The sequence below is a fragment of the Canis lupus genome, chromosome 1 (genome assembly GCF_048164855.1).
Source record: "Canis lupus baileyi chromosome 1, mCanLup2.hap1, whole genome shotgun sequence".
Classification (NCBI taxonomy): Eukaryota; Metazoa; Chordata; class Mammalia; order Carnivora; family Canidae; genus Canis; species Canis lupus.
In genome coordinates this window covers 103693540-103720081 of record NC_132838.1, presented here as the reverse complement: position 1 = coordinate 103720081, position 26542 = coordinate 103693540, and the positions used below count along the sequence as shown (strand labels likewise).

Sequence of the window (26542 nt, the reverse complement as noted above, 5' to 3'; positions counted from 1 at the left end):
TGAGTGTGATCAGAGGTGGAAACAGTGGCCAAGGCGAGTCTGCCGGTGAGTTTATTGGGGGTGGGGGGGTCAGTCAAATGGGGGACTGGCTAGGGTGGGGTAGGGCAGCAGTTTGTCTGGCCCCCGAGAAACCCAACTGGAGTCCAGGGCCTCATCTGCTTCGAAGCCAAAGTCTTCCTCGACCTTAATCTGGGGGAGAGAAGGAGCCAGCGTAAGCAGGCCTAGAATCTCGAGAAGGCCCAGCAGCTTCACCATTCAACCTCCTCAACTTCCTCTGTGCACCTGGGAGAAATCCCAATGGTCCCACCTTCCCTTCCACCCATGTTCTCTGACCCTCCTGCTACCCACCCACCCCCAGCTTCCTCCAGATCGCTCTCCTTCCTTTTCCATCCAAGCCCTCACCTGGCTTCTTCCAGCTCTTTATTCTTCCCTGCCCACCCCCACCTCTCCCAGCCCCACCTCCTTTCTCCAGTTGTCCCTTGCCCTGAGCTTGTCCTGAGCCTGCCCTGAGCCTGAATGCTCTACAAGGCCCAGCTCCCACAACACTGCTGCAAAACCCAAGGCCCTGGTCCCACCTGTACCGGGGCTAGTTCTGGAGTCAGCACAGCTCCCGCTCGGCGTCCGTCCCGGGGTGCTCGCCGCCTCTTGCGTCCACTGGGCCCCTCCCCGGGGGTTGGGCTGCTGGGTTCTGGAGGTGCGGGTGTCCTTCGGGGTGGTGACAGCCCCTCTTTCTCTGGGGGCTCATTCTCAGCATTGCCGGGGGTGGGAGCATCTGTGCCCTGGCTGCCCTCGTCCTGGTGGGGAGAAGGGGTGGCAGGTGAAGGCTGTGTCCTGGTGCCCTGTCCCCCCACACCCACCCCCCTGCCTGCCAGGAGGCCATGCTCACCTCCAGGACTATGGTGAGCTGGCTGGCACGGTAGTCATCGCCATAAGCATCCAGCACTCTCATGAGGAACCTGCGTCCGGAGAGAGGCCATTGGGGAGGCACAACCTCAGTATCTGGTGGTTGGAGAAAGGGGCGCCCGACAGCCCAGCCCCAGCTCAGAAGCCAAGGCTGTCCCAGACCCATAAACCCAGAAGATTCAGAGCTGCCAAATCTGAGACCTGGTTGCCAAGTAGTTGAGCAGCAGGGGACATTGGGCCAGACCAGGGGACCTCTCTGCACCTGCTTCCCGCTCTGTTGACAGGACACGACAGCCCTGAGTGGGTGGGCCACCTGAGGGTGACACTGCAGCTGGAGAGTGGCATCTGCTGTGCTCAGCCCACGTTCTGGTGTCAGCTATCTTTATTAGTAACTGAAGGGCAAGACAAAGAGCCCTCCTGCTGACATGACCTTCTCTGCTTCCCTGGTCCCTGCTTCTCAGAGCTCTGAATGCTATCTGGGGGCAAGCACCTGGGTGGAGCACTTTACCTACAATCTTTCCAGGTGTGTATCCATACCTGTTCTGTACCGTGTCTTGGTGCTAGTGATACATCGGGGAACCAAACAAAAACCCCTGTCTGCACCGAACTTGGGACAATCAGCAAATCAGCCAAACAGTAGTAGGAAGGAGGATGCATGATACCTGGAAGAGGGCTGAAACCTCTATAAGTCAGTGGGGAAGGCCTCACTGAGAAGGTGAGGGAGTAGCAGAAAAACACTTCTGGCAGAAGGAACAGCAAGTGCAAAAGCCCTGAGGTGGGAGCAGCATGCATGCTGTGTTCTTGGTAGAGCAAGGTGACGGGCCCTCGAACATAGGGCCTTGTTGGCTACTGTAGGATGATCTTGCTCTGAGAGGTGACTTGGTCTGTCTTACCTCTTATGTTGGTTTTCTTTCTTTCTTTTTTTACTTTTGAAAAAGAATTTTTAAAAATTTATGATAAGATACACATAACATAGTTTGCCAATTTAACCAGTTTTAAGTTAACCAGTACAGCTCAGGGGCATGAAGCACATTCAGTGTTGTGCAGCCATCACTCCTGTTGGTCTCCAGGACTCTTCATTTTCCCAAAGTAAAACTCTGTCCCATTAACTAACTCCCCTCCCCCTAGCAGTCACCACTCTCCAGGTCTATGAACTTAAGTCCTTATATTAGTGGAATCACAGAGTATTTGTCCTCCTGGGACCAGCTCAAATAACGTATTCATGGTTCATGTGTAATGTGGGTCAGGATTTCCTTCCTTTTTTTTTTTTTTTTTTTTTGATTTCCTTCCTTTTTAAGACTAAATGATAATCCTACGTGTGGACCATGTTCCGTTCATCCGTCTATCCACAGATAAGATGCTCGGATGCTTCCACATTTTGGTTGCTGTGAATACTGTTAGGATCCCTGTGTATGCATATCGGTCAGCGGCCCTGTGTTTGAATCTTTTTTTGGGGGGGTATACCTAGGAATGGAGTTGCTAGATCATATAATAATTCTGTTTTTAAATTTTGGGGAATTGCCATACTATTTTTACACAGTGGCCTGTCTTAGGTTTTATAAGTAGACAGCCCCTGAATCTCTGATACCATAGGTCTGGGGTGAGTGAGGCCTTGGAACCTGGGTTTGTGGCAAGTTCCCATGTGGCATTGGGGCTCCTGGTCCAAGGGCCGCACACTGAGAAGCTCGGGGTTGAGCAGCATTCAAGAGAGGCAGCTCAGAGAAGGTGATCACCCTGACTGATCTGTACTGTTAAGGCAAGTGTAGCATTTGCAGATCCCATTCCCAGACTTTTGACCTTATAGCCATCAAGGCCACCCTCCCCTTTCATAAACTCTCTTGGTTTTACTGTAAAAGAATCTTGGCTGATGGTACAACTAGAGAAAAAAAGGTTCACCCAAGGTGTTGTGACAGGAGCCCTGCGAGAGGTGAGGGGAGGCCAGGGAGAGTGTGGCAGGCATGGGCAAGGAGCCATGGCCTGTGGCTCAGGGTGCTGACACCCAGGGTCTGTTCTGAGGGCGCGTCAGACCAGGAGGTGGGAGATAAGCCAATGGGAGGGTTCATTCCCCGACATGAAGCAGCCTGAGGGGGAGCACACGGGGGCAGGGGCGAGGTCAGGGCTAGCTCTGCACGTGTGTGAGGTGACCAGAAGCCACTGTCCAGCAGACGGTCCACAGAGGGGATACATAGCTGAAAGAGCTGCAGACAGGACTCAAAGGTTGGCGGTGTTTAGATGTCCTTCCCGACCACGATGCTGTGAGATGTTCTAGAAGTGCACACAGAACCTTCTGTGAGGACAGGAACGGCCTATACCTGTGCCATGCACCACAGAGCTGCTGGCCACCTGTCGCCGTGTGGTGACAGTAACGAAGGAACTTTTTGAGGTCATTTATTTCAGTTTTGATGTCAGTTGTGACCTGTGCTACTGAGCTGCAGTGCAGGAGCACCACTGAGGGAGCATTTCATTTCATTTTAGTTTGGGCAAAAATCACCACCGGTAGTGGCTGAGCATGTGAATGGAGGCCAGTGCAACTGAAGGGACTGAATTTTCTATTTTGTGTCAATCAATTAAAATTTATTTTGACTAATGTTAAATTTTAGTTTTAATAAACTGTCAGATTAGGTCAGCACCTGTGGCTACCATGCTGGACAGTGGAGGTGTAGATGCAAGGGCACCCAGGGCCAAGGTACTGGGGCCAGTGGGTGGGGGAGTCCAGGTGAGTGAGGGACCTGCTTCCAGGTGGGCGCATCCTGTGGGTCAGGTGAGTGCATGGCTGAGGACTGACCAGGGGTCAGCATCCTGGCGCCTTCTCAGAGTACAGGTCACAGACATTGGGACATAGCACGTGGCCGGAGGCTCTGGGCACAGCCCATGAACTCCTTCCTCTTCAGTACAGCAGCTACTGAGATTTTGGCGTTACCCAATCTCAACCGAGATGGGAAACAGACTCAGAGAGGTATGTGGCTTGCTGAGCATCACACAGCAAAACTGCTCGAAACCAAGTGTGTGACTCTACATCATGATCCTGTTCTGCTGGACCTCCCATTCAAAACGAGTGCACCTGCCACCCAAGCCTCCCTCAGCCCATCCGGTGAGGCCTGCACAGACACGAAGGAGGCAAGAATCGCCAGAGGTGGTAGAAACAGCAGCTGGGAGCAGAGGCCCGGGGCCCAGGGAGGGGGGCGTGCAGGGGCTTACCTCCGCTCCTGCTGCAGTCTCCGTGTTATCCTTTGCACCTGATGAAGTCTGTTCAGGACCCGCTCATTCACCTGCAGGGAGCCAGAAGGCACAGGTCACCTGGACTCTGCTCACTTATTCCATGTGGGATGAATGTAGCGCCAGCGGGGGCCCAGAGGCCTCAGGGAGCCGGCCACACTCCCCATGGCCTCTGGGGCTGCTGCGCCCACTCCTTTCCTGCATCTGCGCCTCCCTAGCTGGCTGCCTCCTGTCCTGGGGGCCTTCCCACATGCCAGAGGAGCTCCCTCCCTCAAGCCTGACCTCAGAGGTTACCTCCTCAGGGAGTCCACCCAGACCTCCCACCACACAGCAATACCCCCTTTTCACTCCCCCTACCAGAACTGTGCACCCAGCTACTCCTCTGCTTTGGCTTTCGTTAAAATGCTCCTTGCCGCCTTCTAGCCTATCCACTTCTCTTGCTCACTCTCTCCCACCAGACCATAAGCTCCAAAGGACAGGGGTTGTGCCTGTGTCCCCACTCCCTAAGCAGAACCCTGTAGGGGGCAGGGGGGCTCCATCAGTATTTGCTAAATGCATGCCTTCCTGCTGTGTACAGTGGTGGGGGACAGCAAGCAGGTTCACATGCTGGAGACGAGGAGGAGGTGGCCTACTTCAGGGCTATCAGAGAGGCATGTGGGCTGAGACACGAACGAGCAGGTACTTCCCTGGATCGGAAAGACCTGGGTTCAAATCCCAGCCTGCCACTCTCAGCTGTGTGACCTTGGGCAAGTTACCTAACCTATCTTAGTCTTGCATTTCACCACCTGTCTTGAATAACGCCACCTGTTCTAATGGGACAGATTAAGAGCAGAAAATCAAATGCCAGATACATTTGAGCAAATGCTTGAGTCCCTCTGGACCTGGTATTTGTGTGCTAAACAGGGCTTGGGGTCCCCGCTGCAAGTCGGGGGAGCTGGGGGTGGGGAGGTAGGTAGAGGTAGCAGGGCATCCTGAGATGTCGTGTTTTGTAAAGCCTAGGGCAGGCTTGGAACACGGTGGGTGCTCCCATGTCACAGTGGTCGCTCTGACGTCAGCACCCATGTACTGAGAAGCCCTGTGAACACAGAATGCCAGGGATGAAATGTTATGGCTACCATGGGATTCAGGTGAGGAGTCTCCAGGAGAGAAGAGGTAGGAGGGAGGTCGGGGTGGGGCCAACAACTGCCTAGTACAAGATGTATAGTATCTGTGAATATCACATCTGATTTGTCTCCACACTATTTTACACCAACACATGTGAACACACATAAAACCATATAGCAAATAGCATCCTGGATCATCCTAGCTGTTCCCAGGTGCACGTAGACTCAGCTTCAGAGCAGCTTCTGGGGCTGACCTGCTCCAAGCACTCCCACTGCCCTCACTTCCCATGCGGTTCTCCCCAACATCTCCTGTCAAAACAAGTGTCTATTTGGCTTCAGGCAGTCTGATGCGCTCATCCTAAGGGGGCTTCAACGTCCGCCCTGGTTCTCCACCTGCTCTGTCTCCTGACCCCTGTTCCAGTGCAGACTGCATCCTCTCCTGCCCAGGCCACTACACCAGCCTCCCTTCTTTCCCAGCTCCCCAACACCACCATTAGGGGTCAGATGGTGTCCCCCCAAAAAAGTACTTCAGAATGTGACCTTCTTTGGAGATGGGGTCTTCACAGAGATGATCAAGTGAAACGAGGTCGGTAAGCACCTGACCCAACATGACCATGTCCTCATACAAGGAGAAAAGCAGGGCAAAGACAGGGACCCCCCCCCGGGGAGATCGCTATGTGGGTGACGGCAGAGACCTACCAGTCGGGTGCCAGCAAGCACCAGATGCAAAGAGAGAGGCACGTGGTAGATTCCTCACCGCCTTCAGAAGGAACCAACTGTGGACTAACACCCTGATCTTGCACTGGCAGCCTCAGAGCCATGACAGTACACTTCTGTTATTTAGTGCCCCGTTCGTGGCACTAAGACTAACACGACCATACTCAGGCTTTCAAACACCTAGACCTGACCCTCTCCCTTCCCCCTCACTTAAATGTTAAAACAAACGCCAAACTTTATGCCCCGGTGTTCCCAGCTTTTCAAGATCTGGTCCAGGCCAACCGCATGCTCCTCATTCTCACCGAGGAGCTGATGCAGTGATGCAGCTGAGAACCTGTGTCTGGGGCAGAAGCCATGGGGATGGGGGCAGGGGAAGGATTCAACAGGACAGGAGGACCTGATGAGAAGGGTACAGGAGACTTGAAAAGTCTGATCAGCGGGGAACATGAGAGGCACCTACAAACATCAGTGAGCTGAGCTGGGTCACCAGGGATGCTCAGAGCACAGGGCTCTCCCAGTGCCTTGTATGGTGCCTGATACACAATAGGTACAGAACCACTGAACGATTCACTCAGCCAGGTAAGGAAGGCAGGCATGTGGACAGAGAAGGGGTAATTTAGGCCAGGGGACCCCAGAACGGGGGAATCCGCACTCACCTACCTGCTCGATCTCCCGGCAGCGCCGACCTAGCACCTGGTACTTCCTACGATTTAGTTCCCGCTGGCGCCGCCGCTGGCCCCGGGCAGCCTCTTCCTCTTCATCTCGCTCCCGGAGACCTGAGCCACCCAGACCCCCGGACACGAACTCCACTTCCGTCTCCAGCTCACTCTCCAAAATGTGACCACCGAACAGCGGCGGCAGCGCCAGCTCCGAGCCTGGCGGCGCCGAGAACTCTTCAAAGCCCACGGCTGCCATGGTCCTGTAAGGTCAGTAGGTTCAGGAATCCTGAACCACCGGCCCCAGCCTCTCCTCCCTCAGCCCCGGGAGTCCAGATCCCCAGCCCCTCCTCCCTCAGACCCGGGAGTCCCACTAGAGTTCGAGCCCCGACCCCTCCTCCCAGGATCCAGGTGTCCATACCCCCAGACTTGCTCCCCGAGGATCGCAGGGACTTCAAGCCCCCACTCAGACCCAGGAGCCGGGGCCTCCAACCTCGTCTGTCTCTCAGATTCAGAACTCCAACTCCTAGCTTTTTTCCCCCTGGACGTCCAAGCGCAGACCCCGGTCCTTAAGAGGGCTCAGCGAAAGCAGCTGCATGAACTACAATCCCCATCCGCCCTCAAATAAAAGCGCAGATGGGTGTACGCGATGCAGCCGCAATGCCTTTTGGGAGCGGTAGTTTCCTCCAAAGCCACTCACCCCTCTCTCTGCTCCAATTCCATGTCTCTCTCCAGCTCCAGCCGCCGCGGGTCTCAGAACGCCCAGCCTCGCAAACCTCTAGGTTAAGTCCTTCGCAAAACTACCTGTCCCATCGGGCTTCACGGCCTCGGCATCCGGGTCATTGCCGCTGGGTTTTCTGGGAATTGTAGTTCCCTGCTTCCGGCTTCGCTCCTTACCCCCGTCCACCTTCACCTCCACCCGGAGTTCCGCCCTGCTTAAAGGCCTTGCTTTCTCATCTCACTCCTTCCTCGGTCGTCTTAGTTGTCCCCGTCTTTATTCTTGTCTGGGCACCTTCTCACTGGCTAGGGCGATGCTCCGCTTAGCAGGCTCAGTACTCGGCGGGCCGTCAGCCCGACAAGTCCCTTCTCCTCTGCTTACCCCCCTCTCCGCTTCGCTGCAGGAACTAATAAAGTTGTTGTTCCAAAGGCGTCCGGGAATGACGCGAGGGCGGGAGCCAATCAGAGCGCGGATTTGACGCGACGCCGTCGCGAGCCTGGGACGTCATCAGTGGGCGCCGACCACTGTTCGGAAGCGACGCTCCTAGAAACCGTCGTGCGAGGCGGGGAGAGGTGAGTGTAAGCGAGACGAGGGGAGTGGGGAGGCCGGGCTCTCGGGTCCGGGGGCGGGAGTGTGCAGGGAGAGAGATACACCTTACTGGAGGGGTGGCGCGAAGGTCCTCCAAGCCTCTGCGGCGTCCGCGCTCTGGCGGTGTAGCGGGAGCAGACCCCGTTGCTGCCGTGTCTGTGCCGTGCTGGTTCCTGAGGAGACGGGTTTAGGTCGCTAGAGCGTCTGGGACGCGCGGGGCTCCCGGGGTGACGGGAGGAGACCCGGGGGCTGAGCAGGGGTCGGGCCAGGAGGGGAGTGGGCGGCCTCCTGGTGTAGCTGGGAACAGATGTGGTGCCCGGGTCTGCCTCCCGTCAAGTGGGGAAACGGGAGAGGATGTGCACAGATACCCACGTCCTGCGTATGGGGAGCAAGGTGTGTTCTGTGGGAAGAGAGCTTTTCTGCAGAGAAAGTGAATGAGAGAGGCATGTATGAGACCACGCAGCAATGCTGTGTCTTGTGAAGAGAGAGAGGTGACTAAGTATAAAGGGGATGTCGCGTCCGAGGGAGAGAGGAGGGCGTGAGGGGAAACTGACCTCAGACAGCTGGACACCCAGAGGTCCCAAACTGCCACCTCGAGGGCCAGGCCTGGCCTGTAGCCTGTCGGACTCTACCTGTGCTGTGCTGGTTTGGCGAGGCTTTCTTTAGTTTTAGTTAAATCATCCCCTTGAATAATCACAAGGGAACTTTGAAACTGAGAGATTCTACATAAAAGTCCTGAATCTCTTGAGAAAACCTGGCGCCATGCAACCAACAGTCCCACTTGCAAGGCTCATGTGCAGCTGCTCGTGGGCCGCACGTTTACACTGCCCCCGAGCTCTCTGCACCCCTGTCACCGCGGGGGCCTCCCTCCACAAATCACCCGCTAAGCCTCTGGTTTTATGTTTCAGGGGGGCATGGTGTCGAAGGGAAGGGAATGAGGGATTTGTTCTTTGAAACAGTGAAAGCACAGGAAGGAGGAGAGGTTTCTCACTTTAAAGAAGTAAAAGCAGCGGGAGGATGGTGGCGGGATTGTACCTTGCTGAGTCGTGCTTCCTGCTCTTTTCCACATCATGGGACTCAAAGAAAATACTCGTTTTGTCCAACACCGGGAGTAGATGAGGAGACTGCTCATGACCAGAGGGGATCAGCCTGGGGGCTCCAGACACTTGAGGCCCCACATGGTTGCCATGATGGCTGGGGAGATTGGTATTTTAGGATATCTGTCACCCAACAATTTTGAAGAGGGGTCTCTGTATGGGAGAAAAATGGTCAGAAGAGAGGTCCCATCTCATCAAGGGGAGGTTTTTAAAGTCTTCAAGTCTTTTAAAGTGGTTGTGTGAGGGGCATGCTGTGTCTTTTCCAGTGAAGTAAGTGTGAGAAGGGAAGGTGGTGTGAGCTGTGACCAGAGATCACCTAGTTCTGGGAGGTTTGTTCACAAAGTGATTCAGTGGGTGTTTAATGAGCATCTATTAGGTGCCAGGCACAATTAGGTGCCAAAGAACAAAGCAAAAGAAAATACCCGTGCTTATGGAGCCTGCATGCTTGTGGGGCTGACCCGTGAAGGACCAGGCCAAGCCCCTCTCGTTAATGAGAGGAGATGCTGCTTTCCCTTCCCATAGGCCTCGGCATGTCTCTGGCAGATGAGCTTCTGGCCGACCTTGAGGAGGCGGCAGAGGAGGAAGAAGGAGGAAGCTATGGGGAGGAAGAAGAGGAGCCAGCAATCGAGGATGTGCAGGAGGAGACGCAGCTGGATCTTTCTGGGGATTCAGTCAAGAGTATCGCCAAGCTGTGGGACAGCAAGATGGTGAGTGGGCTGTAGAGAGAAGCTGCCGGGAGGGCTGATGTGTGCAGTTGCTCTTCTTTCTGAGAGTCCTGAGTTCTGTCTCTCTGTCCTCCCTGAACAGTTTGCTGAGATCATGATGAAGATTGAGGAGTATATCAGCAAGCAGGCCAAGGCCTCGGAAGGTACCTCTCCCCTCCTGCTCCCTCTCACCCACCCAGCTGTGTCCACCCAGCCCCTGGGCTCCTTTGCTGCGTACAGCTTTGAAAGTTTGGTCTGCCTGCCTCTCAGCCTTTTTGAGAGCCCTCTTTTTCTTTTCCATCCCAACCCAGTCTCTTCTCCCCTGAGAACACATCACATCATAAAGCTGATGTTCCTTAAGTCCTTGCTCTGTGCTGAGCACTTACTAATTGCAGTAGGACTTGCCTCAAGATTCCTCCGGCTTCAGGGATTCATGTGACTGCTTGAGGGTCTTGCCACATCTGTGAACACTTGTTTTGTTTTTTACTTAATTTTTTTTTTCAAATCAGTGTACTCTTTTCTTTGAATTTACCTAAAAAGGAAAGTTATTGCTACTGCGAGTAGAAAACTGGTATCACTTGGTAAGTAGAGAGTAATTCTAAAACGCACAGTTTTCAGATCATCAGCTTTGGGGCATGCTACATTGCCTCTGAATACTCAGCCCAGCTCTGAGAGGCTTCTCCTGTTGCCACCCATTCTTCTTAACAGTTTGGAGTTCCGGAATGGAATTCATTGGCAGAGGCAGCCATGGGAGGTTGTCAGTGCAGCAGTGGTGTGGGCAGAGCAGAGTTGCAGGCAGACCTACTCTTTCCTTCCTTCCTTGTAAAGTTTTCATGAGGTGCCCTGTGGCAAGCCCGCATGGGCACTGGGTGCACTGGGGAACCCACCCAACTCTCTGCTCTCAGGATACTCGGTGTCTGGCAAAGCGGATAGGTCAGGTCTGGGCAGTGGTTGTGGGCGGTGCCTGCTGGGGTAGGGAGAGCTGGGGGCATTGGAGCCACCAGAGCGGGGCTGACCCTGCCTCAGGCCATACCTGAAATTGGCTTTGAAGCATGAATACACATACCAGGCCAAGAACAGCAGCTATATGCCCTGAGAAAGAGAACTGTGTGTGCAAAGCCTCACATGTCTGGAGTGGCAGAGGCAGCAGGAGAAAGTGCCAGATCCTGCAGGATTTTGAGCACCAGGCCAGCGAGCTGTGGGGAGCGGTAGAAGGGACACTCCCTGATGTCGGGTCAGGCTCGGAGTTAGGTCAGACCTGATCTCACCTGGTGTTTGGTGGAGGAGGTGAACACAGAACACCTCCAACCTGGGTGGCGGTTATGTCTAACGGATGTGGCAGGAGTTCCGCAGGAGCACAGAGGAGACATCTGACCCTCCTGAAGGGGGAGGGAAGGATCCTGAGGTGCTGTCTGAGTCTCAAGATGCAGAAACATTTGAGTGATCAGGGTTAAGAATGCAGGTGCTGGGGCTAGATCTCAGGTCTGCCATCTGCTGGGTCCATGGCTTTAGGCCACATCCCTCCATTTCTCTCTCTCTGCCTCAATGGTCTGATGTGATGCCAGCCTCCCCAGATGATAGTGGTAAAACAGGTTAATACCTGTAAGGCACATAGAGCAGTGGCACTTACGTGGTGAGTCCCATGTGTGTTGGCCACTGCACCTACGGCCTGTGACCATGTTCTCACTGTCATCATTGTTAAAACCTGGAGAGGAACCTTTTGGAAACAGATGTGAGGAAGGGCCATGCTAGGGAGGGGGAACAGCATATGCAGAGGCCCAGAGGAGAGGAAGCAGCCCTGAGTGCTCGGGCACTGCAGTCAGTCCTTCCTGGCTGGTGTGTGATAAGATGGTGGTGTCTTGAAAGAGTGGGGCTTGGACGGTGCAAAGGCCAGACTGTGGAGTTGGAGAGTCAGCAGGTACCTACAGAGCAGTGCCCGTGCGCCAGGCACTATTGTGGGCATCTGGGCACTGGGGGTGCAGAACTTGTCTTCATAGTGTTTCCCGTCTGGGGAGCTTGCACCTCGGCCTCAGTGGTGTGGGGATCCCCTAAGGGGTTAGTTCCGGGGCGACACGCCGTGGTGTCTAGACTGGCCTGGAGAGAGAGAAATGGGAGGTGTGCCAGCGTGGAAACCCTGGAAAACCTGGAAAACCTCCAGGTTTTCTTATTAGCCTCCCAGCTCCCTTCCAACTACACCTCCTGACTGTGGGAGCCTAGACACTCACCCACCAAGGCTGCTTCTCATCTTCACAGTGATGGGACCTGTTGAGGCGGCCCCTGAATACCGAGTCATCGTGGATGCTAACAACCTGACCGTGGAGATCGAGAATGAGCTGAGTGAGTGGCAGGAAGGGCAGAGATGGCCCTGCCTGCTGTCCCTCCCACTCTCCTCCCATCCACAAGGAGAGGACAGGCAGGACCCTGGTTACTTTCCCCACTGGCCTTCCCCAAGATCCTGCCCCAGACTCCTCATACTAGCTGTAGTCCAGATTCAGCTGCCATAACAGCAGCTTAAAAAAAAGAAAGTGTGCTTTTCTCCGATGTGAGAATCTGGATGAGGAGTCCAGCCCTGGAGTCAGGCTCTTTCTGTCTTGACCTGCCACCTGTGTCAGTCAGGGCACAAAGTGACTGTCCACCTCCAGTCATCACCTCCACATCCTCACCAGCAGAACAGGGAAGAAAAAGAGGGCACAGTTCTTTAAGGGGGTGACCTGAAAATTGCATGCATCACTTCATATGATATCCTGTAGACCAGAACTAACTTGCAGGGCCACACCTGGCAGCAGGGGAGTAGCGTTTTTTGCTGGGTACCCACGAACCCAGCTAAATTCAGGGGTTCAGTTATTTAAAAAGAAGCAGGGAGATGGGTGTTGCGGACAGCCAGTGGAGTCTGCCTGCCCCCTTATCAGCTACCTGTTCTCCCTACCTTAGACATCATCCATAAGTTCATCCGGGATAAGTACTCAAAGCGCTTCCCTGAACTGGAGTCTCTGGTCCCTAATGCACTGGATTACATCCGCACGGTCAAGGTGAGTGGACAGAGGTGGGGACTCAGGAACAGTGGAGTTCTCTTGACTACCCCTCATGTGAAGGGGAGCAGGGAGCAGGTGAATGACCTGGAATGTGTTTAGTGAGGCTGCTCCAGGCCTCAGCTGCCTTTCTCGTTATTGAGGCCTGCAGATACTGGCAGGGGCCGAGTGGTGGCTCAGCTGCTCCAGGCTCCCCAGCAAGAAAGGGATGAAGCCTGGAAAGGATGTTCTCATGGCTCCTCTGCCACCCATCCAATCCTGCTGCTTCCTTGGATGGGTCTCCCAGGAAGGGCTGGGAGCTGCTTGAGGCTGAGGAAGCATGGAGGGAGATGAGGGGGTCTCTCATGCCACCAACAGTGGTTGGAGCAGGTGGCATTGAGTCGATATCTAAAGGTTGATGCAGGGGCAGCCATGCAGAGATATGGGGGGGAAAGCCTGGAGTACCAAGAACGGAAGATAATGACAAGCTGTGATATGTTCAGAAGGGAGGAAGTGAGGGCAAAGTCAATGAGGTTGCATCCCCTGTGACCCCCAAGGCTTTGGGCCTTCTGGAAAAGCCATGAGAGGGCCAGATACTAGTGAGAGTGGGGACACCGGTGAGGAGATTCCTGTGTGCTGCCAGGAGGAGGTGAGGATGGTGCAGGGGGCATCCATGCAGGAAGCAGTGTGGTCAAAGTTGCATTTTGAGTTGCTGCAGACAGTGGGTCTGCCTGGTTCTGGTTCTAGACCAGCAGTGCAGGAGCAATGGTACCGATGTTCTGAGTGGTGAAGTCCTGGGAGCTGGGAGCAGGCAGCCTTCATCCAGACCCCAGATGTCCCCAGAAGAGACTCAGCTAGGTGCAGGGGCAAGAGAGCTCCTCAGGCCTTCCTGAATCCCTGCGCCTCCCCCTCTTGCCTTCTCACCTCCAGGAGCTGGGCAACAGCCTGGACAAGTGCAAGAATAACGAAAACCTACAGCAGATCCTAACCAACGCCACCATCATGGTCGTCAGCGTGACTGCCTCCACCACCCAGGGGTGCGTGCATAGGGTGGGACCATGCACTGCAGCCCCCTCGAGCCCATCTAACAGCAGATGAGGATCTTGGGGTCCCAGCGATACAGGTGTCCATCTCAGGAGGACAGTTTATTTCTGTCTCATGAATGTTTAATAAGGGCCCCCTGTAACCCAGGTTCCATGCTGGGCCCTAGGGTGCTCGGTCAGTGGAGAGCCTGAGGCCTTGAGTGCTGAGGTGAGCCAGGTACACTGCTAGGCCCAGGGTGCTTGGTCAGTGAGGAGTCAGGCCTTGAGTGCTGAGGTGAGCCAGGTACCCTGCTGGGCCTGGAGGGGCTCATTCAGTGGGGAGCCTGAAGCCTTGAGTGCAGAGGCAGAGGGCCATCCCATAGAATGTTTGTCTCGGGCATGTTGTCCCTCGTTGGAATGAAAGTGTCTGAAGTCAGGGACCTTGTGTTGGCCCCTTGGTCTCCACCTTCCCCTCTGGCCTCTGTGCCTAAGAGGAGGAACTGTCTTGAACCCCAGAGCAGAGTCCTGGGGTGTGGAGACCTCTCTTGGGCTCTCATTCTGTTTGTTGAATAAATGCCAGCCAAGCATGGGGAACTGTTCTGAGGGCAAAGATTAGAGAAGTTTGCAAAGGGGAGGCGGGAGGCTGCTCTGCCCGAGCTCCTATCTAGGAGGAAACAGGTGCAGGTGCATACACAGGTCAAGCTGGAGGGCAAGTGTCAGAGTGCAGATGGGGTGCCAAGGGATACTTATCCTGCTGGGCTGGGTGGCTTCCTGGAGGAGGTGACGACTCCATCTCAGGCAGGGACCAGGCTCTAGTGGGAGAACAAGTGGGCTCTAGCTTGTCCCTGATGGGGGCAGCTATGAGCATGAACCCACTGGACTTTGGTTGCAGGGCCTGTGGCAGCCTCCATGGTCCCCCTTAGTGCTCTTTACAGCGTGGGTGGGGTAACAGGGAAGGGTGTGGCTGGGTGTGGTTACCAGCTCTGCGGGTTGGCCAGTCCCCTTTGCCATCTCACCCTCGGGCCCCCTCTGTAAAACGACAGTGATAACAGCCCCCCTTTGTGGTTTTCTTCCACAAGTACTTGGTCAGCATCTTCCATGTACCAGAGATGGGCTGGCCATGCTGCTGAGGATCAGGTGTGGGGTCCCTCTTCAGGGGCTGACTGTCTCCCGTCAGAAGTGGACGGAAAGTGGGGAGGCTGTAAACAGGCACAGTTTGGCAGCTGGTAACAGTGGGCCTCTGGCTGGCGAGGCAGAGACCTAGAGGATGAGGAAGAGTAGTGGAGGCCCACAGGCAAAGGCTCTGACACCGGCTTGCACCTGGCAGAGACTGGCATGGGCAGGCAGGCCCTGGCCGGCAAGGGTGGTGCCCTAGGTTCCTGGCAGCTCCTGCTTCCAGGCCTTAGGGCTGACGGGACTTGGAATTGCCCTGACGTGCACATATGTGTACAGACGTGCACACACCGCTAGGAGGACACGGGCTCTCGTGCTGGTCAGGTGGGATCCCCAGGAGGGGCAGGGGTCCAACCCAGTCACATCATTAACCACTGCAGGCAACAGCTGTCAGAGGAGGAGCTAGAGCGGCTGGAGGAGGCCTGTGACATGGCACTAGAGTTGAACGCCTCTAAGCACCGCATCTACGAATATGTGGAGTCTCGGATGTCCTTCATCGCGCCCAACCTCTCCATCATCATTGGGGCATCCACAGCCGCTAAGATCATGGGTGAGGCCCTGGGGTGCGGTGGAGATATGGGGCCATCCTCGGACAGTGTGACCTTGAGGAAGCCACATCCCTCCTCTACGGGACAGGACCCTACTCCCCCTCACCCTCATCCTGTCATCCCTCCTAGAGATCACAGAAGTCACCCAGCCTGCTATTCCTGCACACACGGAGAAAGGATGGCAGCCCTGAGCCAGGCTGGACTAGGCAGGCGCAGGAGGAGATAGCATGGCTGCTGGAGAGGCTGGCCCTCCTCAGCTCTGCAGAGACCCTAGGGCTGCCTGGCACTGGCTGTGTCAGCTCTTAGGATCTCGGTTTCATGCATGAGGTGGGGTGCCAGTCGGGACGATGTGTTAGGGCTGAGGGTGGTGCCTCATCTGCCAGCATGCCCTCTTGGGCTCCTAGCCCCCTCAGCTGAGGGATTCTTTGGGGGAGTTTGGTAAAACAGCTGTGCTAGGTTGCTCAGGCTGCCCTAACAAAGTGTCGCCGGTCGGGGCAGGCAGTGGGGGCCTTACCGGGGGTTCATTGTCACACAGCCCTGGAGGCAGGGAGGCCAGGAGCAGCATGTCAGCAGGCTGTGCCCTGCAGAGGCCTCTCTCCTCGGCTTGTAGGTGGTCATCTACTCACATGGCCTCCCCTCTGCCTGTTTGTGTCCTCATCTCTTCTTACGAGGATGCTGGTCACACTGGATCAGGACCCATCCAATGATGTCATTCTTTTAATCACTGCTTTCAAGGCCCGTCTCCAAACACAGTCCCATTCTGTGGTACTGGGGTGTAGGGCTTCAACACAGGAATTCAGGGAGACACAGCTTAGCTCGTAGCGCAGCCTTGGGTGGCAGGTGTGTGCATAGCTGCAGGGCAGAAGGAGGCAGTGGTTTCAGAGCAAGATAAACTTATTAGGTGTGGATCCTCCTTCCCCCTTCGCTGACCTCGCATCTTTGGGCAGGTGACATCTCATACCTTGGTTTCCCTGGTGGTGTGGGGCTTTGCTCCTGTCCTATGACTGCGGGGCTAAAATCAAGGTATTAGTTCCTGTATAGAGTTTCCGGGAAGGGATCCACTTCTGGCTTTTTCTAGCTTTTAGAAGCTTCCTGCATCCTCCCACCTGAAAGTCTCCTGTTTCACATGCCTGTGACTCTGCCTTTCCCTTCCACTACCCTGTCTCAAGGTCCTTCACATAATTATATCTGCATAGGGTCATAGGTTGTAGGGATTGTGATGTCTGTGTGTGTGTGGGGGGGGGGGGGGCGTTCTTCTGCTCACACATGGATTGCCATGCTTGTGTGGGAAGCGTGTGTTTGATCAAACAGTTGACCTAGTCCTTAAAAACGCCCAGTGCAGGGCCTGGCACAAGCAGACCCCTGTCAGAGGTAGGCATTTTTACCTACAGCTCTTCCTCCCCTCCCCTGGGCCTGCAGATGCGCTCACGGGAACCCAGAGATGATTCACATTAGGCCCTGTCATCAGGGTGTCCCCAGTATGGTGGTAACTGTTATAAAACAGAGCAGGGGCTGTGTAGCTCTGCAGACTTGGGGGCAAGTTCCTGTTGGGCTGCCGCCTCACTTTCCATCCTCAGGCAGGTGATTTCACCTCTCTGAGCCTCCTCTGAATCCTCCTTCTGAAAGGGGACTTATCAGGCCCTCCCAGGCAGAGCCCACCCAGAAATTCAACCAGAAACTCACCTAAAGGCACAAAGCATTCGGTGAGCCCCCAAACAAATGTCCTGTGTTCCTTTTGACCTGTTTCCCTCCTTCCTGTTGCAGGGGTGGCTGGGGGCCTGACCAACCTCTCCAAGATGCCCGCCTGCAACATCATGCTGCTTGGGGCCCAGCGGAAGACGCTGTCCGGCTTCTCGTCCACGTCTGTGCTGCCCCACACTGGTTACATCTACCACAGTGACATTGTGCAGTCTCTGCCCCCGGTGAGTGCCACTGGCATGTGGCTCCCCGCAGAGCCTTTTGCTGGGCCAGAAGCAGCCTTGTCCAGAGGGCAGTGTGAGCCCAAGCAAGTTGCCCCCTCTGCTCCTCAGTTCCCATTGACTAGGAGCTCAGAGGATAGGGTCACACGGGGCATAGGAACAAGGACCCCAGAGCAGATGTACAGGGGTAGGGATTCTGGAGCTCTACTTAACAACTGGGCAAGAGGCATGAGCTGTGCCTCAGTGTTGTAAAATGGGGGAAATAGAACCTGCTTCCTGGGGTTGTGATTAGGACTCCTATATGAAACACTTCCAGGTCTTGCACATAACAAGCGATGTCATTAGCTTGCAAGTTGTAGGGGTCTCCAAGCCATCCTTGGGTTCAGTAGCCCACTAGAGGGGTGTACAGACTCCAAGTTGACCCACTTGGGCTATGGTTTGTCGTCGTGAAAGGACAGACTCATTTCAGCCACTGGAGGAAGCGTATGAGGCAGGAGCCAGAAGTGCCAGCCTCAGCGCTTCCAGTCATCCTCTCCATCAGGACATGTCACTCCTGGCCTCCACATGTGACAGCGTGCAGAAAGAACCGCCCCCAGGGAGGCCCAGCTGAGCCTTGAAGTTCAGTCTTTCCTGGGGCTTAGTTGAATAGATGTGACTGGGTAGCCCAGGTGGTTGATCTGGGCCCCAGGTTGAGAGCCTGTAACCCAAAGACCTCACCCTAAATAACACGGTTGGTCTCTGCCTTGTCCGAGGCCCCCAGGCCAAAAGATCACTGCCCAGGAGATGAGGGCAAGGTTACACATAGCCACCACTAACTTTGTTTTATCATCATTATTAATTGAGACGTGTGGCTGGGGGTTTATGTGTACCCTCTTGGTGTGTCTCAGAACAAGAGCCACCTTCCTTTGGTGACACAGGACACAACTTTCTGTTACACAAATGGATGTTTCTACTCAGTCATTGGTTTTATTTTTTTTTCTCTTCCTTCTTTATTTTTTAATATGTATCTTTTTTTATTGGAGTTCGATGTGCCAACATATAGTATAACACCCAGTGCTCATCCTGTCAAATGCTCCCCTCAGTGCCCATCACCCAGTCACCCCATCCCCCTGCCCCGCTTCCACAACCCTTTGTTCGTTTCCCAGAGTTAGGAGTCTCTCATGTTCTGTCACCTTCTCTGATTTTTCCCTTTCATTTTCTGTCCTTTCCCCTATAATCCCTTTCACTATTTTTTATATTCCCCGTATGAGTGAACCCATATAATGATTGTCCTTCTCCAATTGACTTACTTCACTCAGCATAATACCATCCAGTTCCATCCACCTCAAAGCACATGGTGGGTATTTGTCGTTTCTAATGGCTGAGTAATATTCCATTGTATACATAAACCACATCTTTATCCATTCATCTTTCGATGGACACCGAGGCTCCTTCCACAGTTTGGCTATCGTGGACATTGCTGCTATAAACATTGGGGTGCAGGTGTCCTGCCGTTTCACTGCATCAGTATCTTTGGGGTAAATCCCCAGGAGTGCAATTGCTGGTTCATAGGGGAGCTCTATTTTTAACTCTTTGAGGAACCTCCACACAGTTCTCCAGAGTGGCTGCACCAGTTCACATTCCCACCAACAGTGCAAGAGGGTTCCCCTTTCTCCGCATCCTCTCCAACATTTGTTGTTTCCTGTCTTATTAATTTTCCCCATTCTCACTGGTGTGAGGTGGTATCTCAGTGTGGTTTTGATTTGTATTTCCCTGATGGCATGCGATATGGAGCATTTTCTCATGTGCTTTTTGGCCATGTGTATGTCTTTGGTGAGATTTCTGTTCATGTCTTTTGCCCATTTCATGATTGGATTGTTTGTTTCTTTGCTGGTGAGTTTAAGAAGCTCTTTATAGATTTTGGATACTAGTCCTTTATCTGATAATGTCATTTGCAAATATCTTCTCCTATTCTGTAGGTTGTCTTTTTTTAGTTTCTTTTAGTGTCTTTTGTTTCTTTTGCTGTAGAGAAGCTTTTTATCCTGATTAAGTCCAATAATCATTTTTGCTTTTGGTTCCCTTGCCTTCATAGATGTATCTTGCAAGAAGTTGCTGTGGCCAAGTTCAAAAAGGGTGTTGCCTGTGGTCTCCTCTAGGATTTTGATGGATTCTTGTTTCACATTTAGATCTTTCATCCATTTTGAGTTTATCTTTGTGTATGGTGCAAGAGAGTGGTCTAGTTTAATTCTTCTGCATGTGGATGTCCAATTTTCCCAGCACCATTTTTTGAAGAGACTGTCCTTTTTCCAGTGGATAGTCTTTCCTGCTTTCTCGAATATTAGTTGACCATAAAGTTGAGGGTCCATTTCTAGAGTCTCTATTCTGTTCCATTGATCTATGTGTCTGTTTTTGTGCCAGTACCACACTGTCTTGATGACCACAGCTTTGTAGTACAACCTGAAATCTGGCATTGTGATGCCCCCAGCTCTGGTTTACTTTTTCAATATTCCCCTGGGTATTCGGGGTCTTTTCTGATTCCACACAAATCTTAAGATGATTTGTTCCAACTCTCTGGAGAAAGTCCATGGTATTTTGATAGGGATTGCCTTGAATGTATAAATTGCCCTGGGTAGCATGGACATTTTCACAATATTAATTCTTCCAATCCATGAGCATGGAATATTTTTCCACCTCTTTGTGTCTTCCTCAATTTCTTTCAGAAGTGTTCTGTAGTTTTTAGGGTATAGATCCTTTACCTCTTTGGTTAGGTTTATTCCTAGGTATCTTATGCTTTTGGGTGCAATTATAAATGGGATTGACTCCTTAATTTCTCTTTCTTCAGTCTCATTGTTAGTGTAGAGAAATGCCACTGATTTCTGGGCATTGATTTTGTATCCTGCCACATTGCTGAATTGCTGTATGAGTTCTAGCAATCTTGGGGTGGAGTCTTTTGGGTTTTCTAGGTACAGTATCAAGAAGATACTTGTCATCTGCGAAGAGGGAGAGTTTGACTTCTTCTTTGCCAGTTTGAATGCCTTTTTTTTCTTTTTGTTGTCTGATTGCTGAGGCTAGGACTATGTTGAATAGCAGTGGTGAGAGTGGACATCCCTGTCGTGTTCCTGATTCTTAGGGGAAAGGCTCTCAGTTTTTCCCTATTGAGAATATTTGCTGTGGGCTTTTCATAGATGCCTTTAAGATGCTGAGGAATGTTCCCTCTTCAGTCATTGGTCTTATTGGTATTTTTTTATTTTAAAATTTTATTTATTTATTCACGAAAGACATGGAGAGAGAGGCAGAGACACAGGCAGAGAGAGAAGCAGGCTCCATGCAGGGAGCCTGATGTGGGACTTGATCCGGGGTCTCCAGGATCAGGCCCTGGGCCAAAGGCAGGCGCCAAACCACTGAGCCACCCAGGGATCCCCCAGTCATTGGTTTTAGTCTGAGTCTTGTTCCTGCAGTACCCCTGCTGTCTATGAAGAACCCGTTTTCATGAAAAAGTAGGTTGAAAGAAAACCGTGACAGTGAAGATTTGTTGCCATGACACGTTATTACGGTAACACATAGTGAGATGGTGAACCGCTGACCCATGGGAAGTGAGCCAGTGGCAGCTGGGGTTTGGGAAACGCTTGGTGTCTGGTAAATGCTTGGTGTTGGCGGATGAATCCTCCCATTGACTCTGCCCCCTTTCTGCTGCCTCAGGATCTCCGGCGGAAAGCGGCTCGGCTGGTGGCTGCCAAGTGCACACTGGCAGCCCGTGTGGACAGCTTCCACGAGAGCACAGAAGGGAAGGTGAGGCACAGCAGGCATCTGTGTGGGTCTGTCTCCTCTACCAGACTTGTCATTGTTCAGGTCATCACTGAGTTTACCTCTATCTCTCTTGGCAGACTTGCTCCATGAAAGTGGGTATATCTTGTCTTGTGCAGTCTGGCACAGTGTCCAGGCTTCAGTCTCTTTCTCTCACTGCCCCCCACTTTTCCTCTTGACCACTGGTTGAGGTTCCAGTGGGGACAGCAGTGAGCACTCCGACCAAAGCCATGCCCCTGTGGCATTCATGTTCTGGCTGGGGGCGGGGTGAGGACACGGGCCATCTGTGGTGTGTCCAGGGATGCCACATAAATGCTAGGGTGGGATCAAAGGGTGCTGGGCTGGTGAGGGAGGTTGAGTTTAACCCGGACGTTGGGGAGGGCTTTGCTGCAAAGGTGAAGGTCTAATCTGCACCCAAGTGAAGTTGGTGCAAGTGAAGCAAGTTGGTGAAGTGAAGCAAGTCAAGTGAGTGCCTGGGGGAAGAGTCCTAGGAAGGAGAAGCAGCCAGTGCAATGGCCCTGAGCCTGGCCCACAGGAAGCCAGGGAGAGGAGGCTGTGGGATGGGACAGGTCACGCAGAGCCTGTGTGCCCCAGAGAGACCTTGGCTGTAGCAGAGATGCTGAGGGGTGCGATTTGGGGTCTTAACTGAAGGAAAAGCCCAGAGGGAGAGAAGCCAGAGGTGAGGCTCCCAAGTGACCTCCCTTTACCAACTTGTGCAGGCCGGAGCTGGAGGCTGGGGAAGAGGTGCAGGTGTGCGGTTTGGCCCTGTTGCACTCGGGGGCTGCCCTCCTTCTCCCCCATCAAGGACAGAATTATATGAGGGGTGCTGGGAGAAGTCTGAGTCTCCCAAGAAACACAGGCCCCCCAGGCCTGGGAACAGGTGCCACACACAGGTAGAGGGATGGGCAAGGCTCAATGGGACCCCCTGCCCTCCCCAGGTGGGATATGAGCTGAAGGATGAGATCGAGCGCAAGTTTGACAAATGGCAGGAGCCGCCGCCCGTGAAGCAGGTGAAGCCCCTGCCTGCACCCCTGGACGGGCAGCGCAAGAAGCGAGGTGGCCGCAGGTAGGCCCTGAGGGCCAGTGGGGGTGAAGAGGAGGGGAAGGGGCTTGTGACCCCAGCTGACCTCTGGCGCCCCTCCCCAGGTACCGCAAGATGAAGGAGCGGCTAGGGCTGACCGAGATCCGGAAGCAGGCCAACCGCATGAGCTTCGGAGAGGTCAAAGCCTTAGTCTGGATGTCCCCACCACATTTCTTCTCGGCTGAGGCAGCACCTCACCTCCAGCCTCCCCCCACATCCATGTACCCTGAAGGGACCTATGCAGCATTCAGTGTTGGCCCTGTCCCCCCACCCCCACCCTTTTGTACACACCTCCCTGTCGGGTTGGATCTGCCCAGGGAGGGTCCTTCCTCAGGCTTCACCTCTGCCAGACTCATTACCTGAGCATCATCCTCATGGTCCTGCAAGAACCAGCTCAAACACCCTCTAGTCAGCAAGCCCAGTTTTGGTTGTTGACACTGCATACATGAACACTCACAGCTTCCCTCAACTGTCAGCTCAGGGAGCCGTAATAGGACTGGACTCCTCACTGGGCCCCAGCAGGCACCTGAATCGGGTCAGTGCCTGGGGCATCCGGCTGATGAAAGATGGCTAACTCTTGGTTACCTTCCCCTCCCACCAGATCGAGGAAGACGCCTACCAAGAGGACCTGGGCTTCAGCCTGGGCCATCTGGGCAAATCAGGCAGCGGGCGGGTACGGCAGACACAGGTGAACGAGGCCACCAAAGCCAGGATCTCTAAGACACTGCAGGTACAGGCGGGGCCTGAGTGGGCCTGGGAGTCTGGGAGCTCCAGCAGGAGAGCCCAAGCCAAGCCCAAACATCCTGTCCCCTCCCCTCCACACAGCGGACCCTGCAGAAGCAGAGTGTCGTGTATGGCGGGAAGTCCACCATCCGTGACCGCTCCTCGGGGACTGCTTCCAGTGTGGCTTTCACCCCTTTGCAGGTACTGTGCACCTGAGTCAGGAGGCCCAGTTCTGGGCAGGCTCTACTCCCAGCTTTCTGAGTGGACCTGGGCAAGCCCCTTCCTCTCGCAGGGCTGTTGTGGACAGCCTTGTGTATCAGTGAAGCCCCTGAAAGGTACAGCTCAGTTCCTGGTGCTCAGGCTAGTGGGAGCAGAAGGGAAAAGGTCTGCCTGCAAGTGCAGGCTGGCTTTAGGATCGGGCTGGGACTAGGGGTGACTACTGATTCCCCATGACCTCAAGTGGGCTCAGCTCCTCCCTGAGGTGCTAAGTGGCTGGGACAACCTCAGGGCTCCACGGAAGAAAACTCAAAGGTAGCTGGCTGGGAAGCAGAGGTCCCAGCCCAGCCACTCATGCACAGGACAGAGCCTCTGCATCTGTCCATTTCTCAGCCTACCCACAGATAGCGCCAGCATGCCCCATAGCATCGAGTAGAATAACTGAGTTCATTGGCAACATCAGCAAGGGTGTACTGAGCACCTAAGTTTCAGGTGCTGTTACAGGCACTGGGGATAGAGCCACAAGCACAAGACAGCAAGCCTTGCCCTCAGGGAGCTTGTGGGGTGGCAGGGGTCAGATAAGATATGGAGCCTGGTGGAAAGTGGAAAGTGCAGGGAAGAAAGGGGAGAGGGAGTGAGGCATCGGGTTGGACCCGCCCAGGGAGGCCTCAGCGAGAAGGTCAGAATTACCTGTGGAAGATACTGGGAATGGTGCCAGCCAGTGTGGAGCCCCCACAGCTGGACGCCGTGTCACCAGTGGGCTTGGTGTAATTTGCACGAGGGCCAGAGGTGAGCCACTTAGCTCTGTGACTCAGTTTCCTTATTCAGGAACCAAACCCGGTCAGCTGTTCTGAAACATTGATTTTTTTTTTTTAAGATTTTTATTTATTTATTTATTCATGAGAGACATACAGAGAGAGAGAGAGACAGAGACACAGGCAGAGGGAGAAGCAGGCTCCATGCAGGAGGCCTGATGTGGGACCCCATCCCGGGTCTCCAGGATCATCAGGCCCTGGGCTGAAGGCGGCGCTAAACTGCTGAGCCACCTGGGCTGCCCAACATTGATGCTTTTAAAATTGCTTAGAGAACTTGATAAAAATTCAGATGCCCAGGTCCTCCCCACTCTTCCCAGAGCCACAGTTAGAATCTCCCCAGGTTTGGGGTGGGGGCAATTTGGTAATTGGAAAACTGTTCTATCACCTGGAGCCCGGAACCATTGAAAAGGGCCTCCCCGACATGTCACAATTCTCTTACTGGGTAAGGGGGCCTTGTCAGGGGCCAGCCCATCTCCCCACCCCATCATTACCTCCTTCACCTGCCCAGGGCCTAGAGATTGTGAACCCACAAGCAGCTGAGAAGAAGGTGGCTGAAGCCAACCAGAAGTATTTCTCCAGCATGGCCGAGTTCCTCAAGGTCAAGGGCGAGAAAAGCGGCATCATGTCCACCTGAGGGGCTGTACCCTGGGTGGCTGCCCCTGAAGCTACACAGGCCCTGCCCTTCTGAAGGGATCAGGATCAGGATAGGGCTGGGAGGTTCTGTCCTCAGCCCAGTGCCAGGACTGTCCAGGAAGACTCAGGAGGAGACCCAGTCCCCACGCACGAGATCGCTCCCTATTGCAGGGGGGCAGAGCCAGTCTTCATCATGCCTCACCTTTTTTAACTAGGAAGGAAGATACTTTTGGAAAAAGTACGATTAAAAAGCACATTATCAAGTTCCGTTCCTGGGGAGTGATCATTTGTCAAACACATGCGTGACTGGAGGAGTCAGAGCTGTGCGGGTTTGGGGGCACAGAGCTTGGGCCCTTCCCTGGCCTTTCACTTCCCTGTGATGGACCTCAGGAAGAGAAAAGCCTTCTCTATGTCCAAACCTCCTTGGAGAACGTAAGTTCTGACACTCAAGTTCTGACACTTCTGATGTGGCTACTGAAAGCCCTGGCTTTGAAAACTTGCCAACCTGGGTGGCTGTGATGTCAGGGGAGTGGCCATGCCTTTCCAGGCCTCCACCCTGAACACTACGGGGTCACCCATGACCATGTGAGACATGCTCGGGAGGTGCTTAGTGTTGGGCTCCCCGACAGGGTCCAGTATTTGTAGAGGATTCCCCGTCCACCCTGGTGCCCCAAGCCCTGATGGGGCCGAAGCGGGCTCCCTACTGGCAGCCTACCCTGTACGAAGGTGCTGCCTCCTACCTCTGCCCATCTCCTGCCCTGCAGTTCACACTTTCTCTCTGGGGCTCTGGCTGTCCGAGATCTATCTCCCTCTCTTTTCCTCTTTCTGGGCTGCCCTCCACCCCCCACTGTCATACTTGCTCTGAGTGTGTCTCAGTTCAGGGCTCACTCTGGGGACCTCAGCAGCTCTTTGAACCTCTCCCCTCACATTAGAGTCTCCATCACCTGGGAGATTCCTTCTAATGGCCAAATTACCCCAGGTCACGTCACTCGGTTTCTCCAACTTTTATCCCTGAGCCTTTAGATCAGCCCTGTTGGAAAGTTAAAAACTTGGCTGATTGCTAATGAGTCTGCTGGAAGGGTGCTCTGCCCGCTACTCTTCACAACCTTCACCCACTTGTCCGGAGTCAAGAAAGGATCTGACTCCTCTGGTGCTGCAGTCCTGCGAAGTCTTAGAGATTCTCAAAGCTTAATATACTTCAGATTACCCAGGGTGGCTTGTTAAAACCAAGGTTGCAGAGTCCAGAGTTTCTGCTTCCATTGGTCTAGGGTGGGAACTCAAAAGTGTGGATTTCTAGTAAGTTCCCAGGTGATGTTTAGGCTGCTGATTGAGACCTCACTGGAGAACCACTGCCCTAGAAAATTTTCTGTACCGGATGAGCTACATGTTGGAATCATCTCAATAGACTTAAAAATTACTGTCTGGTTCCTGTCTCCAGAAATTCCAGATTTCACTGGTCTAGGGTAAAGCCTGAGTATCTGGATTTTTTTTTTTTTTTCAAGCCACCCAGGGTATTGTAGCCACGTGCAACCAAATTTGAGAACCACTGCTCTGTATCCTTGCTACTCAAAGTGCCAACTGTGGAGCATCAGCATCACCTGGCAACTCCTGAATCAGAATATGCATTTTAACAAATCTCCAGTTGGTTCCCAGATGTCTGAGAGAGGCATTGCTCCATCCAGGGACCACACGTTGAAGAGTGTTGTGGCTCTAGATCAATGGCCATCCAACTCCAGTGAGCATGGGGATCACCCAGGGAAGTGTGTAAAAATGCAGACGTCTAGGCTTCGCTATCTCCATCGGTGTGGACCTGGGAACACTGCGTTTTCACAAACCCTTCCCCTACTTTGCCAGGCGATTCCGATGCAGCCCTCCTTGCACCCTCCTTGGATTTGTCCTTCCCCACCTTCCCATCTAGA

At 53.8% G+C, this 26542-nt stretch overlaps 2 protein-coding genes and 1 long non-coding RNA gene across 7 annotated transcripts; 1 reads left to right on the top strand and 2 right to left on the bottom strand.

Annotated features, from left to right (window-relative positions):
• Positions 1-35: 35 nt before the first annotated feature.
• On the bottom strand, positions 36-7757 carry TFPT (TCF3 fusion partner). Of its 3 annotated transcripts, none has more exons than XM_072844509.1 (6): positions 7296-7757; positions 6600-6858; positions 4102-4172; positions 887-956; positions 576-794; positions 36-189 (listed from the first exon to the last, which is right to left on the bottom strand). In XM_072844509.1, exons 1-6 carry the CDS (start codon positions 7316-7318, stop codon positions 70-72), a joined length of 762 nt encoding a protein of 253 aa, XP_072700610.1. In that variant the 5' UTR covers positions 7319-7757; the 3' UTR covers positions 36-69. The 3 variants fall into 3 exon arrangements, with proteins under 3 accessions (XP_072700610.1, XP_072700617.1, XP_072624087.1); XM_072844516.1 differs by having other exon boundaries at positions 582-794; XM_072767986.1 differs by lacking the exon at positions 7296-7757 and adding an exon at positions 7017-7227.
• Positions 7729-24886, top strand: PRPF31 (pre-mRNA processing factor 31). Of its 3 annotated transcripts, none has more exons than XM_072844370.1 (14): positions 7729-7885; positions 9521-9705; positions 9806-9866; positions 11956-12039; positions 12634-12731; positions 13641-13747; positions 15286-15455; positions 17218-17375; positions 21051-21140; positions 22094-22221; positions 22302-22374; positions 22838-22966; positions 23062-23160; positions 24499-24886. In XM_072844370.1, the coding sequence occupies exons 2-14, from the start codon at positions 9529-9531 to the stop codon at positions 24622-24624; spliced, it is 1500 nt and encodes a 499-aa protein (XP_072700471.1). In that variant the 5' UTR covers positions 7729-7885; positions 9521-9528; the 3' UTR covers positions 24625-24886. The 3 variants fall into 3 exon arrangements, with proteins under 3 accessions (XP_072700471.1, XP_072700476.1, XP_072700487.1); XM_072844375.1 differs by lacking the exon at positions 7729-7885 and adding an exon at positions 7973-8092; XM_072844386.1 differs by lacking the exons at positions 7729-7885; positions 9521-9705; positions 9806-9866 and adding an exon at positions 10483-10635.
• LOC140600092 (uncharacterized) lies at positions 7918-10116 on the bottom strand. Its single transcript, XR_012003281.1, has 3 exons — positions 9421-10116; positions 8937-9151; positions 7918-8320 (listed from the first exon to the last, which is right to left on the bottom strand). It is a non-coding gene; the product is annotated as an uncharacterized lncRNA (long non-coding RNA).
• Positions 24887-26542: the final 1656 nt, after the last annotated feature.

Coding starts and splice junctions, on each gene's coding strand:
- TFPT (XM_072844509.1), bottom strand. CDS start 7,318: ATGGAATTGGAGCAGAGAGAGGG. Junction 6,859..7,295: donor GAATTGGAGCAGAGAGAGGG/GTGAGTGGCTTT, acceptor CTGACCTTACAG/GACCATGGCAGCCGTGGGCT. Junction 957..4,101: donor AGACTGCAGCAGGAGCGGAG/GTAAGCCCCTGC, acceptor CTCCGGACGCAG/GTTCCTCATGAGAGTGCTGG.
- PRPF31 (XM_072844370.1), top strand. CDS start 9,529: ATGTCTCTGGCAGATGAGCTTCTGGCCGACCTTGAGGAGGCGGCAGAG. Junction 9,867..11,955: donor GCAGGCCAAGGCCTCGGAAG/GTACCTCTCCCC, acceptor TCATCTTCACAG/TGATGGGACCTGTTGAGGCG. Junction 12,732..13,640: donor ATTACATCCGCACGGTCAAG/GTGAGTGGACAG, acceptor TCTCACCTCCAG/GAGCTGGGCAACAGCCTGGA.